Raw genomic sequence first — 11667 nt, forward strand, 5'->3', positions numbered from 1 at the left:
TGTGTGAGGCCCACTGAATATCTGAGCGCTATGTCACAGGCTCGATGGCACAGCTGTGACCAAAGTGACTAGAGGATAAGGGAGATTTTGAATTTCTGCAGACACTTGTGGACACTGGACACTTTTGGATTGTGTGAGGCCCACTGAATATCTGAGCGCTATGTCACAGGCTCGATGGCACAGCTGTGACCAAAGTGACTAGAGGATAAGGGAGATTTTGAATTTCTGCTCACACTAGTGGACAATGGACACTTTTGGATTGTGTGAGGCCCACTGAATATCTGAGCGCTATGTCACAGGCTCGATGGCACAGCTGTGACCAAAGTGACTAGAGGATAAGGGAGATTTTGATTTTCTGCTCACACTAGTGGACAATGGACACTTTTGGATTGTGTGAGGCCCACTGAATATCTGAGCGCTATGTCACAGGCTCGATAGCACAGCTGTGACAAAAGTGACTAGAGGATAAGGGAGATTTTGAATTTCTGCAGACACTTGTGGACACTGATCACTTTTGGATTGTGTGAGGCCCACTGAATATCTGAGCGCTATGTCACAGGCTCGATGGCACAGCTGTGACCAAAGTGACTAAAGGATAAGGGAGATTTTGATTTTCTGCTCACACTAGTGGACAATGGACACTTTTGGATTGTGTGAGGCCCACTAAATATCTGAGCGCTATGTCACAGGCTCGATGGCACAGCTGTGACAAAAGTGACTAGAGGATAAGGGAGATTTTGAATTTCTGCAGACACTTGTGGACACTGGACACTTTTGGATTGTGTGAGGCCCACTGAATATCTGAGCGCTATGTCACAGGCTCGATGGCACAGCAGTGACCAAAGTGACTAGAGGATAAGGGAGATTTTGAATTTCTGCTCACACTAGTGGACAATGGACACTTTTGGATTGTGTGAGGCCCACTGAATATCTGAGCGCTATGTCACAGGCTCGATGGCACAGCAGTGACCAAAGTGACTAGAGGATAAGGGAGATTTTGAATTTCTGCTCACACTAGTGGACAATGGACACTTTTGGATTGTGTGAGGCCCACTGAATATCTGAGCGTTATGTCACAGGCTCGATGGCACAGCTGTGACAAAAGTGACTAGAGGATAAGGGAGATTTTGAATTTCTGCAGACACTTGTGGACACTGGACACTTTTGGATTGTGTGAGGCCCACTAAATATCACAGTACTATGTCACAGGCAGAAATTGGCTAGTGTATCACAAACTACAAGGTGTATGTAGAATTGGGCAGAATAGGAATCTCCCTAGAGTGCAGGTCTGTAAGAACGGAACATGTCCTCGACTTATTCTCACAGAGTGACACACTGATAGCTTCACTGTGGCTATGATAACAGCCGTTACACGGTACTGTGTGAGGAGCATACACCGCTGTATGGTGTGAAAAAATGCACGCTCAGTACCTCAGCAGGACAAAAAAAAAAAATTGGGATTGCTTTTAAAAAAGCAGTTTGCAGAGCAGTGGGTAAACAGCAATGCAGGAATGTCAGGAAGCCTTAGAAGGCAGCCCAACAACCAACACCACTGATACACCACAATATAGCCACCCCTTGCACTGCACACACAGTGACTGGTGTGTTGTACAGGCAAAATCGCTAGCAGCAGAAGCAGTTCTTTTTTCTTCTTGCCTGCCTAACGCTCTCCCTACAGAATCAGCAGCAACCTCTCCCTATGCTAAGATTGGCAGAAGTAAGATGTCACTGTGGCTATGATAACAGCCGTTACACGGTACTGTGTGAGGAGCGTACACCGCTGTATGGTGTGAAAAAATGCATGCTCAGTACCTCAGCAGGACAAAAAAAAAAATTGGGATTGCTTTTAAAAAAGCAGTTTGCAGAGCAGTGGGTAAACAGCAATGCAGGAATGTCAGGAAGCCTTAGAAGGCAGCCCAACAACCAACACCACTGATACACCACAATATAGCCTCCCCTTGCACTGCACACACAGTGACTGGTGTGTTGTACAGGCAAAATCGCTAGCAGCAGAAGCAGGTTTTTTTTCTTCTTCCCTGCCTAACGCTCTCCCTACAGAATCAGCAGCAACCTCTCCCTATGCTAAGATCGGCAGAAGTAAGATGGTGGTCGGCGTGCACGCCCTTTTATACCCCCTGTGACGCCCACCAAAGCAAGCCAATCACTTGCATGCCCTTCTGAAAGATGGTGGTGACCTGTGCCTATGTCATCACGTTGCCCACAGTGTCCGTGGATCCTGATTGGCTGAAAAAGAGCACAAAACAAACTTTTGAAACGTGACTTTGGCGCGTAAGTCGCCGACCTCGTGGCCGACCTCATCCTAGGGTCGGGTTTCGTTTCATGAAACCCGACTTTGCCAAAAGTCGGCGACTTTTGAAATTTTTCGACCCGTTTTGCTAAACTCTAGTGATGACTATACATTTTTGTTGAGTAAGGCACAGGATCTGCAAGATGTAATTGTAGGGAAGTGGACTGACCTATGGACCTCTCTGATGCAGGAAAGTGAATGTAAGATTTGCAGCAAATGTACTTGACGTGAACTGGTATATACATATGGGGAAACAGCTCGAATTAGGAAGAGATGGTGTAGGACTGGGTTTTGGCCACTAGGGGGAGACAAAGGACAGCAGGAAAAGGAGACGTTGCAGTACTAGGATTTGGACACAAGATGGAGAGAGAGAACAGTGAGGAAAGGGCTTAACAGCAGCTTAAGTCTAGGAGACCGCATAGTCATTTTGGGGTCTGAGTTATGGGGACTCGAGAGGGGAATTCCCTGGGAGAGGAAGGAAGAAGGAGGAAGAGACGGAAAGAGGAAAAACTCCAGAAAGGACTGGGAGGAGAGACGATCAGGGGGGTGGCCCTGACAGGATAGCTGCAGGACAGAGGATACCTGGGGGTACCAGACGGATGGACTCGGACAGGCGAAGCGCTGTGGTGGTAGGCCTAAGGCAGCCACAGCGATAGAACCACAAGGGATGTCACTACAAAGGAAAGGAAGGTGAAAGGTACCCAGGCCTATGTGTACGGAGGCTGTCGTGTTGCTGTGGTCATCGGGAGGATGACCAATAAAGAAGACCTGTAGAACGTACATTGGTTTCTGTCTCCAGTCTGTTCGCGGCGCAAAAAAACACCCCCAGTCAGCGCACGTACCTACATAATCAGAACAGGTGTTCTTTGAATATAAAGCATATCGCATAATGGTTACAGCTTCTTAATGAGGCTGCAATCTTGGTAGTTACATACAGTACTAAGGCACAGAGCTGCTTAGTTACATATCCCCTGACCAATGTTTATTCTAGAGCATGTTGATGTCTCTTCCATACTGATGCACTTAGTTGTCAAATATTGCTTGATTTAATGACATCACAAGTTTCCTGTGATGTTGAGTCACTTCTCATGGCCAAGTCATAAAACAGGATAATCAAGGATTCTGAGGTCAAAAGCAAGGAAGGTATGTTATAAACACAAGTAAAACACAGAACAAGGTCCATTGTCAGGCAATGAAAGGTATACAAACAGAACTCAAGGCACAGAGAGACAAATCACACTTAGCTGAATGGAAGTCTGGCAGGGGTCTAGGAGTAACAGCCCAGTTAAATAGCCTGGCAATTGCCTGGGGTAATGAATACCTGGAGACAGCCAGCGCCTCCCAGTCTCGGATTGGACAATCAAGCTGTCAATCAGCACACAAACAGCTCAGCACACCCCTGCACCAGACTGGATGACTGAGTTGTCAGTCAAAATACTGACAGGTGATAACATGGGGAATATTTTTATGTTATGTAATTTTAGGAAACAACGAAAGCTCAGACATATTTTAGTGAAGGAAATCTACTTGGTTCCGTCCTGGATCTCTTCGCTGCTGGAACTGAAACTACATCTACAACAATCCGCTGGGGAATTTTATTGATGATGAAGTATCCGGAGATTCAAAGTAACTCTTGATATTTTTTTTAAAAGTTATATAAGACCACCAAAACACCTCTTCCTGAAAGCTCTCACTTTACCCAGATTTCCTGTTATTTCTTCACTTTTGCATCATATTCCCTATACTGTATAATAGCCATCTATTTGATGACCAATCCCTGTAGAAGTCAATTTTTAAATGCAATTTTGCTATTTGTATAAACAAATAAATTAAGTTTAAGTAATTCTAATACAAATTTTTTTGCATTTATTGCATGTTTTATATTTTCTAATGTTTTAGCATGATCCTGCCACCCACCTTAGACAGGGACATGTGATTTTTGACAGAGTGTGACATTTAAATTTCACCAAAAATACCTTTGTTCATCGCCAATAAAAATCCACATTTTAGCCTCTTCAAGCTTTAGAACTTTGTTATATTAATGAGTATATCGGGAATTCTTGATGTAATCTCCAGCAGTCCAGTAGAGAATGAACGGAGCCGCAGTGCCCATGCTTGATCTCACTAAGGCTGGTTTCACATTTGCGTTAAAACAACGCTGCGCCCTGCGTCGTTAAGCCCCGCCCCGAGCCGGCTCCCTGCCCGCCCCATCCGGGATCACCGCCTACTTTCGCATTTGCACGCATGCGATCGGCGCACCCTATCTTTAGCATAGGGTGCGCAGATCATGCGCTGCCAGTGTGAAAGTAGCATGTTGCGCAGTTTTGACGGTGCGCCGTGCGCGCCGAAATGCAACATGCTGCATTTCGGCGCGCACGGCGCACCGTCAAAAGTGCGCAACACGCTACTTTCACACTGGCAGCGCATGATCTGCGCACCCTATGCTAAAGATAGGGTGCACCGATCGCATGAGTGCAAATGCGAAAATAGGCGGTGATCCCGGATGGGGCGGGCAGGGAGCCGGCTTGGGGCGGGGCTTAACGACGCAGGGCGCAGCGTTGTTTTAACGCAAATGTGAAACCAGCCTAAAAGAACCAAAGAGATAAAAGTAGAAAAACTTTATTCAAATGACAATAAAATTACAAGGTGTAAAGGCATAGTAGGGATCACAGAGGAATGACAAGGATCAGCCAAAAAAAGTACCGTTACACCATGGTAACAAGCAGGCAATCAAAACCAAAAACAGAGTAAAAGAGTACAAACCTAATAGTCAGCTCAGAAAGTGCATGTGTATTGTGCAGCAAATTGTATCAATATATGTCTAACAGATAGAAGGTAAGTCAAAAAGTAAAGATACACTGAACACATTTAAAGCTCACATAGCCGCTGTCAAACAGCATCGAGAATTAGCACAGAGCCAAACCAAAAAAAAGTAGCAAGAAATATCAAATAGATTAGCTGAGGGACTGTGGTGCCACCCACACCTACGTGTGTTTTGGCATAGTGCCTTCTTCCAGAAGAAGGCACTACACCGAAACGCGCGCTGCGGTGGGTGGCACCACGGTCCTTCAGGTAATCTATTTAATATTTCATGTTACTTGTTCTTTTTGGTTTGGCGCTGTAATCATTCTGATGCTGTTTGACAGCGACTATGTGAGCTTTCAATGTGTTCAGTGTATCTTTACTTTTTGACTTACCTTCTATCTGTTATCCATATATTGATACAATTTGCTGCACAATACACATGCACTTTCTGAGCTGACCATTAGGTTTGTACTCTTTTACTCTGTTTTGGTATTGATTGCCTGTTTGTTACCGTGTTGTTACTTTTTTTTTGGCTGATCCTTGTCATTTCTCTATTATCCCTACTATATCTTTACACCTTGTAATTTTATTGTCATTTGAATAAAGTTTTTCTACTTTTAACTCTTTGGTTCTTTTAGTGCTTTTTTCTATAGGATTTTCTACTCTTTTGCACTGAACTGGTGACATACATCCTTGCACACTTGAGATACTTTATTTGTGGCAGGTGTTGGTCTGGTGTATATGATTTTCATGTAAAGATAACCTGTCATGTTCCCAAATGCTATTAACCTGCAGATATAAGGTTAATCTGCAGGTTAATAGGATTCAAAATCTGCCTGGCCGCTGCACTGAAAGCTTGGCTACTGCAAGGAAATTAATTTTATTGCTCTTGGCAGCCTCTGGCTTTTAGTCATAGTGGTGCAGCTGGTGCAGCTTCAGTCACCAGTCAGTACATAGTGAGCGTCAGCTGTAACCAAGTCCTAGCACTGACTGACAGCCTGTACAAATCATAACAAAAGCCTATAATTAATTAATTAAATACATTGGTTTTGTTGTGCTTGTACAAAATGTAACAAAATATGTTTTCTTTTGCTTTTTAGAGAAGGTACAGGAGGAAATTAAAACACATATTAAACCTGGACAGTTGCCGACAGTTGAAGATCGGAAGAAAATGCCTTATACTGATGCAGTAATACATGAAATACAAAGGTTTGGCAATATTGTCCCATTGAACCTGTCACACACAACTCCAACTGATGTGTATTTTCGGGGTTACCTGATTCCAAAAGTGAGTTTTGTAAGAAAAAAATGTTGTTATGCTCAAATACTGTGTGTTTACCTATTAGTAAGAAGGACTGCTATGGGGTCCACAGCCATCCAAATAATCTTACATTTTTTATATGTATATACCGTAATAAAAAAGATATTTGGTGATTCATTGTTCACAGGGCATAGAGGTTATTCCATTCCTGACATCAGTTCTCTATGACAAAACTCAATGGAAAACTCCCTATGATTTCAATCCTAATCACTTCTTGGATGAAAATGGGAAATTTTTCCGACATGATGCATTTATGCCATTCTCACTAGGTAAGTAATGAGGAGCATTAAGATAAAAAATGAAATAATTTTACTTGTGCCTCACCTAAAAAAATGATTATATTGTAACAAGAAAAATATTCAGGATTGAGAGTCCTCAGTAGTTGATACCTTTTAATGGCTAACTGAAAAGATGGTAATACATTGCAAGCTTTCGAGACTACTCAGGTCTCTTCATCATGGCTTCATTAGCCATTAAAAGGTATCAACTACTGAGGACTCTCAATCCTGAATATTTTTCTATCTACTGGCTAACACGGTACAAAGATATACATCTTTCCTGTATATTGTAACAAATAATTATATATGTATTCTAAATCTCATATTTTTTCCTCGAAAAAGTTAAAAAAATTACTATTGTCTTATTAACATGCTTATCATATGCATGAGCAATTTATAATTTTTTTGCATTATAGCCTAGAATAATAATAATAATTTTATTTATTGAACGCCAACATATTCTGCAATACTTTACAATAAGGCTATGTGCCCACGATCTGGAACTATCAGCACTTTGGACGCAGCATACATTATATTCACGGCGTTCAAAGCGCTGCTTTCTATTGAACGCAGGTAAATCCGCTTGTGTTCACTGGACTATGCTGATTTACTACGTTCAATACATACCACTGATTTCATTTCTGTTGCATAGACTAGCATCTCCGCCAGAGAAAGTGACATGCAGGATTCTTGAAAGATTCGCCACATGTCAGCGTCCACGGTTGATCCGCAGGTGCACAAGAACGCATAGTGAAAATGGGATTTCTGGATATCTCATCCACTATGCTTCAACATCTGGTCGCTGCGGGCTTGACACTCCATAAATATGAAAAATCAAACCCGCAGCAATTCCTGATCGTGGGAACATACCCTTAAGTGGGCGCATGTACAGAAAATAAAAACAATACAAAGTAACACATAGTTCACCAGTTAGGTCCTACTCCCAAAACTTACTATCTATAAAGAAATGTTGGGACACAATAGGTAGAAAATGCTTATTATGTATGGTCCAGCCATCATTATAATAAATAAGGGTTTTATATAAAAGCTGCATTATCCGGTGGTCAGCCCGGGTCTGTCTAAGTGAAGTTACAGTGTGCTATTACGTGCACAGAGGATGTGGAGACAGATGAATAGGAAGGAGCAGATTATGATTAACATTTAGAAGGAAGGAACAGGGGAGATTTACAATAGTGAGTTGAGGTGATAGGTCTGTCTACAGAGATGTGTTTTTAAAGCACACTTAAAATCCTTAGAGCTAGGTTTTAGTTGGATCATCTGGCGGTAGTGCATTCCAGAACACTGGCGCAGCACAAGAGAAGTCTTGAAGACTGAGGTGCGAGGTTCATATTATAGAGGATGTTAGTTTTAGATCAGTTGCAGAACGGAGGGCATGGGTAAGGTGATAGCAGTGAGGAATGAGATATAGGGTGGTGCAAAACTGTGGAGAGCTTTGTAGATGAGAGAGATAAGTTTGTATTGTATTCTGTAGTGAATGGGCAACCAGTGCAATGACTGGCACAAGTTGGAAGCATCAGTGAAGCAACTGGATAGAAATATAACTCTGGCTGCCACATTTAGATGGATTGAAGAGTAGAAAGTTTGGTAAGAGGGAGACTGAACAGTAAAGAGTTGCAGTAGTCCAGAAGAGAATGAATAAGAGCAACAGTAAGTGTTTTTGCAGTTTCAAAGGTGAGAAAAGGTAAGATTTTGGAAATGCATTTAAGATGAAGGTAATGTGAGGGACAGACAGGGCTGAAGTCATGGCCACCAACATCTGCAGCAGTGTGCCCTGGCCTCCCATTACATAAACATAAACATGCTGCCCATCACTCAGCATATCTGCAGCGCCTTTCACAGCTCCATAAGGGTCCTCTGTGCGTTTCTGGAGGACTTCAGGATCCACTTTAGAAATAACAGAGTCACAGTCCAGTTCAACTATAAACGGAGCAACTTTACTGAGACTTGTACACAGCATATTCATATTCTTTCCAGCATTATCATCATCAGGGTTCACAACCTGTAACTCCTCTTCTGTTCCTTTCCTTCCTTCGCTGTCACTAAGCCCGCTTGCAGGGCGAACCGTGCCGAACGGTCCCACAGCATCTTCAGTGCCCAGCCACACTCCAGTTGGGTGTTCCCGCAGTCATTTTGCCCCAGCTTTTAGGGCATAAGCCCATGAGATAAGCTGCCACATGTTAAGTGATGTGCCCGTACTGCTTGGTCTTTACTAGCAACTGCAGACCCACTTATACTGCGCTGCCAGTACTGCTGCTGTAGATCCCTCTGTAACAATCCTGGTCACGGATACTATATGCTGGGCCTTTGGCTTGAGCTGAACGTTGTGTGACACGGTGTTGCCCAGGGCTAGCCAGCCCTCCTAAGCTATGGGCGCCCTCACCCCAACTGCCTCCTATCAGGAAGTCCTTCCTAACTTATCCCACTGTGCCCCTCCTATGTTTAGCTATCTACACACTGGTTCCCTGATGCCTACTATAACTATGGTCTCTCTGCCCCATTTAGTGGACAATCTGAGATGATACCCCCCTTTAGCATTGTACCCCCATCTAGTGGCTGACCCAGGGTAACTCACTTTCTCTAGCAGATATAGATAAATCCAATGCAGTGGCAACAGACAATACTTTACATATGTACATTTAGCAACAAAGACTATGCATCAATATTAAGATACCGCATATGTACTTCAGGACGAAACATTAAAGGGGTTAAAGGCAGATATCAACATTGCAACAACACACAGCAACTTGAGCGATTGAGTGATTGGACTGGACACGAAACATACTGGAGCAATGAACAAGAACCATTCAGTCAACTGTGCTTTCCAGGGGGTTCTACGACATTTTTGTAACTTTCTGGAGGTCTCTTTTTTTCTAGAAGACTCATAGTCATTTAAAGAGAGTCAGAAAGTATGCATTATATCCAATTTATTTAATTACTACACGTGTTACAGTCAAAATCTACTTTAAACATGACATTGGTAACTCTCTTATACAATTTCTACAGGTAGAAGAGCTTGTGCTGGGGAGGGCTTGGCCAAGATGGAACTTTTCCTGTTTTTTACTGGACTTCTTCAAGCATTTACTTTCTCTCCGCCTCCAGGAGTTTCCAGAGAAGACCTCAGTCTCAAGCCTGGCATTGGATTCACATTAGTGCCCACACCATACATGACATGTGCAAAGCTAAACTATTAGTTTGAGGTGAAAAACAGACAACACTGAGACTGATGTTTTTTGTTTGATTATATTTTAACATACCTAATGTTCTATTTTTTTAATCTAATTTTCAAATCTCTTTAGTTGAAAGCTGTGGAGTAAATCATGTGATCTTCAATTATTTTAATCGACTTTTAAACTATAGAAATCTTTTTTAGTATTAGTAAACACTGTTAGGCTATGTGCACACGTTGAGTAAAAGTTTCTGCACCATATCTGCATCTCTTGGCAGGAAAAGCGCAGCAGCAAAAACGCACGTTTTTGCTGCTTTTTTGGTACGATTTTGCCCTTCGTTTTTTATTGATTTTAGTGAAGTCAATGGTGAAAAACGCACAGAGAATTGTCATGCCACAGATTATTTTCTGAACCAAATCTGCAAGTCAAAAATACTCAACGTGTGCATGACACTTCAGGTTTCTCATTCACTTCACTGGCATCAGGTTTTGCCACAAATCCATGCAGAAAAAAATGAGACAAAAATTCACCAAATCTGCAACGTGTGCACACAGCTGGACCCTTTTGATTAGGGGTATTTTCTGGCATAAATGAAAATTTTAATGCGCTGTAACTGTGCATAGTTTATATTTTGTAATATATTTTTTTGTTTTCTCCTCACTTCTTGGGCATTTTATTTCTGAAACTGAAAATAAATAGAGCTTTCAGGACCCCCAAACACATTAGCTTTAAGTCGGACGAACATCTAATCTGTATAGGGGCCTCCTGACTAGACATGAGCGAAATTGTTTGAAAAACAATAACCAAACATAAAATCTGCACAAATATGGCACATTCAGATTCGTGATCGGAAACGCAAGCAAAATTTTATCAAGTCGGTAACATTCGGTAAAAAGTGCAGGAAAAAAATTTGAATTGCCACTAAAGTATTTTGAGTACTTTGGCTACAATATTGGTGGTGTATGATAAGCGTGGGGCACATGTTTGATGAGGGGAGGGGGTTAGCAGAGCTCATAGTAGCGGCGTGCTTGTAAACTTTTTTTTTCTAACTTTATGTGTTGTGAGGTAGCGCTGTCATTTAAGTAGGGGATCACTCGCTTGGCAGCCACAAAATCAGATCCGGCACAGGTTTTCCATAAATTCAGAATGGTCCATGAGGTTTATTAAACATCATAAACCATGACCAGCAATATATAAACGGCATAGCGTCCATGACAGAGCTTCACTCTGTTAGCAATGTCCAGTACGCAGGCTTTTCAGCCTCACAGTTATATCTCACCCCGTCAGGGTTCTCTCATGGCTGCTTCTCCATACTGCAGACATTCATTCCCTCCAGGGAACTCTCAGGCACTTGCAGTCTTTAAACACAGCACCCACACGTGCTGTCAGGCAGGAAGCTCCATCTCAGCGGGACCTTCCACACTGGACCAACCAGGTCCCAGCAATAACCCCCATGTGACCTACCCTGGCCACATTATATGGTCCATAGCCATGCCCACCGGGTCACATGACTCTGACCTCATCACAGGTCCTTGAAGCCTTTACACACTCTTTACAATAGTGCTTTAAACACACCCCCTGGGTGGGTTTGTAGGTAACCAAGTCTGCCCATCTCTCTAGTTACCTGGAAACTTCTCCCTAACACATTGAAACAACACCTCAGCAATATCACTGCTGATCAACACATAAGTCTCCATCCCAAAGCCACCCACTTTGAGATACATAACGGCCATTCCGTATTCTGCCATTCATCCTTTCTCCTGGGAC

At 42.7% G+C, this 11667-nt stretch overlaps 1 protein-coding gene across 1 annotated transcript in view; it reads left to right on the forward strand.

Annotated features, from left to right (window-relative positions):
- Positions 1 to 10560, forward strand: part of LOC141047814 (cytochrome P450 2K1-like) — a 53636-nt gene extending 43076 nt beyond the window's left edge. Inside the window, exons 6-9 of the mRNA XM_073543134.1 lie at positions 3793 to 3934; positions 6214 to 6401; positions 6562 to 6703; positions 9737 to 10560. Coding sequence (XP_073399235.1) covers positions 3793 to 3934; positions 6214 to 6401; positions 6562 to 6703; positions 9737 to 9924 — 660 coding nt within the window. The 3' untranslated portion in view covers positions 9925 to 10560. The remainder of the gene's footprint in view (positions 1 to 3792; positions 3935 to 6213; positions 6402 to 6561; positions 6704 to 9736) is intronic.
- The last annotated feature ends 1107 nt before the right edge of the window (positions 10561 to 11667 follow it).

The sequence above is a fragment of the Dendrobates tinctorius genome, unplaced genomic scaffold, assembly GCF_039654945.1.
Source record: "Dendrobates tinctorius isolate UK_male_01 unplaced genomic scaffold, ASM3965494v1 ptg000129l, whole genome shotgun sequence".
Taxonomy (NCBI): Eukaryota; Metazoa; Chordata; class Amphibia; order Anura; family Dendrobatidae; genus Dendrobates; species Dendrobates tinctorius.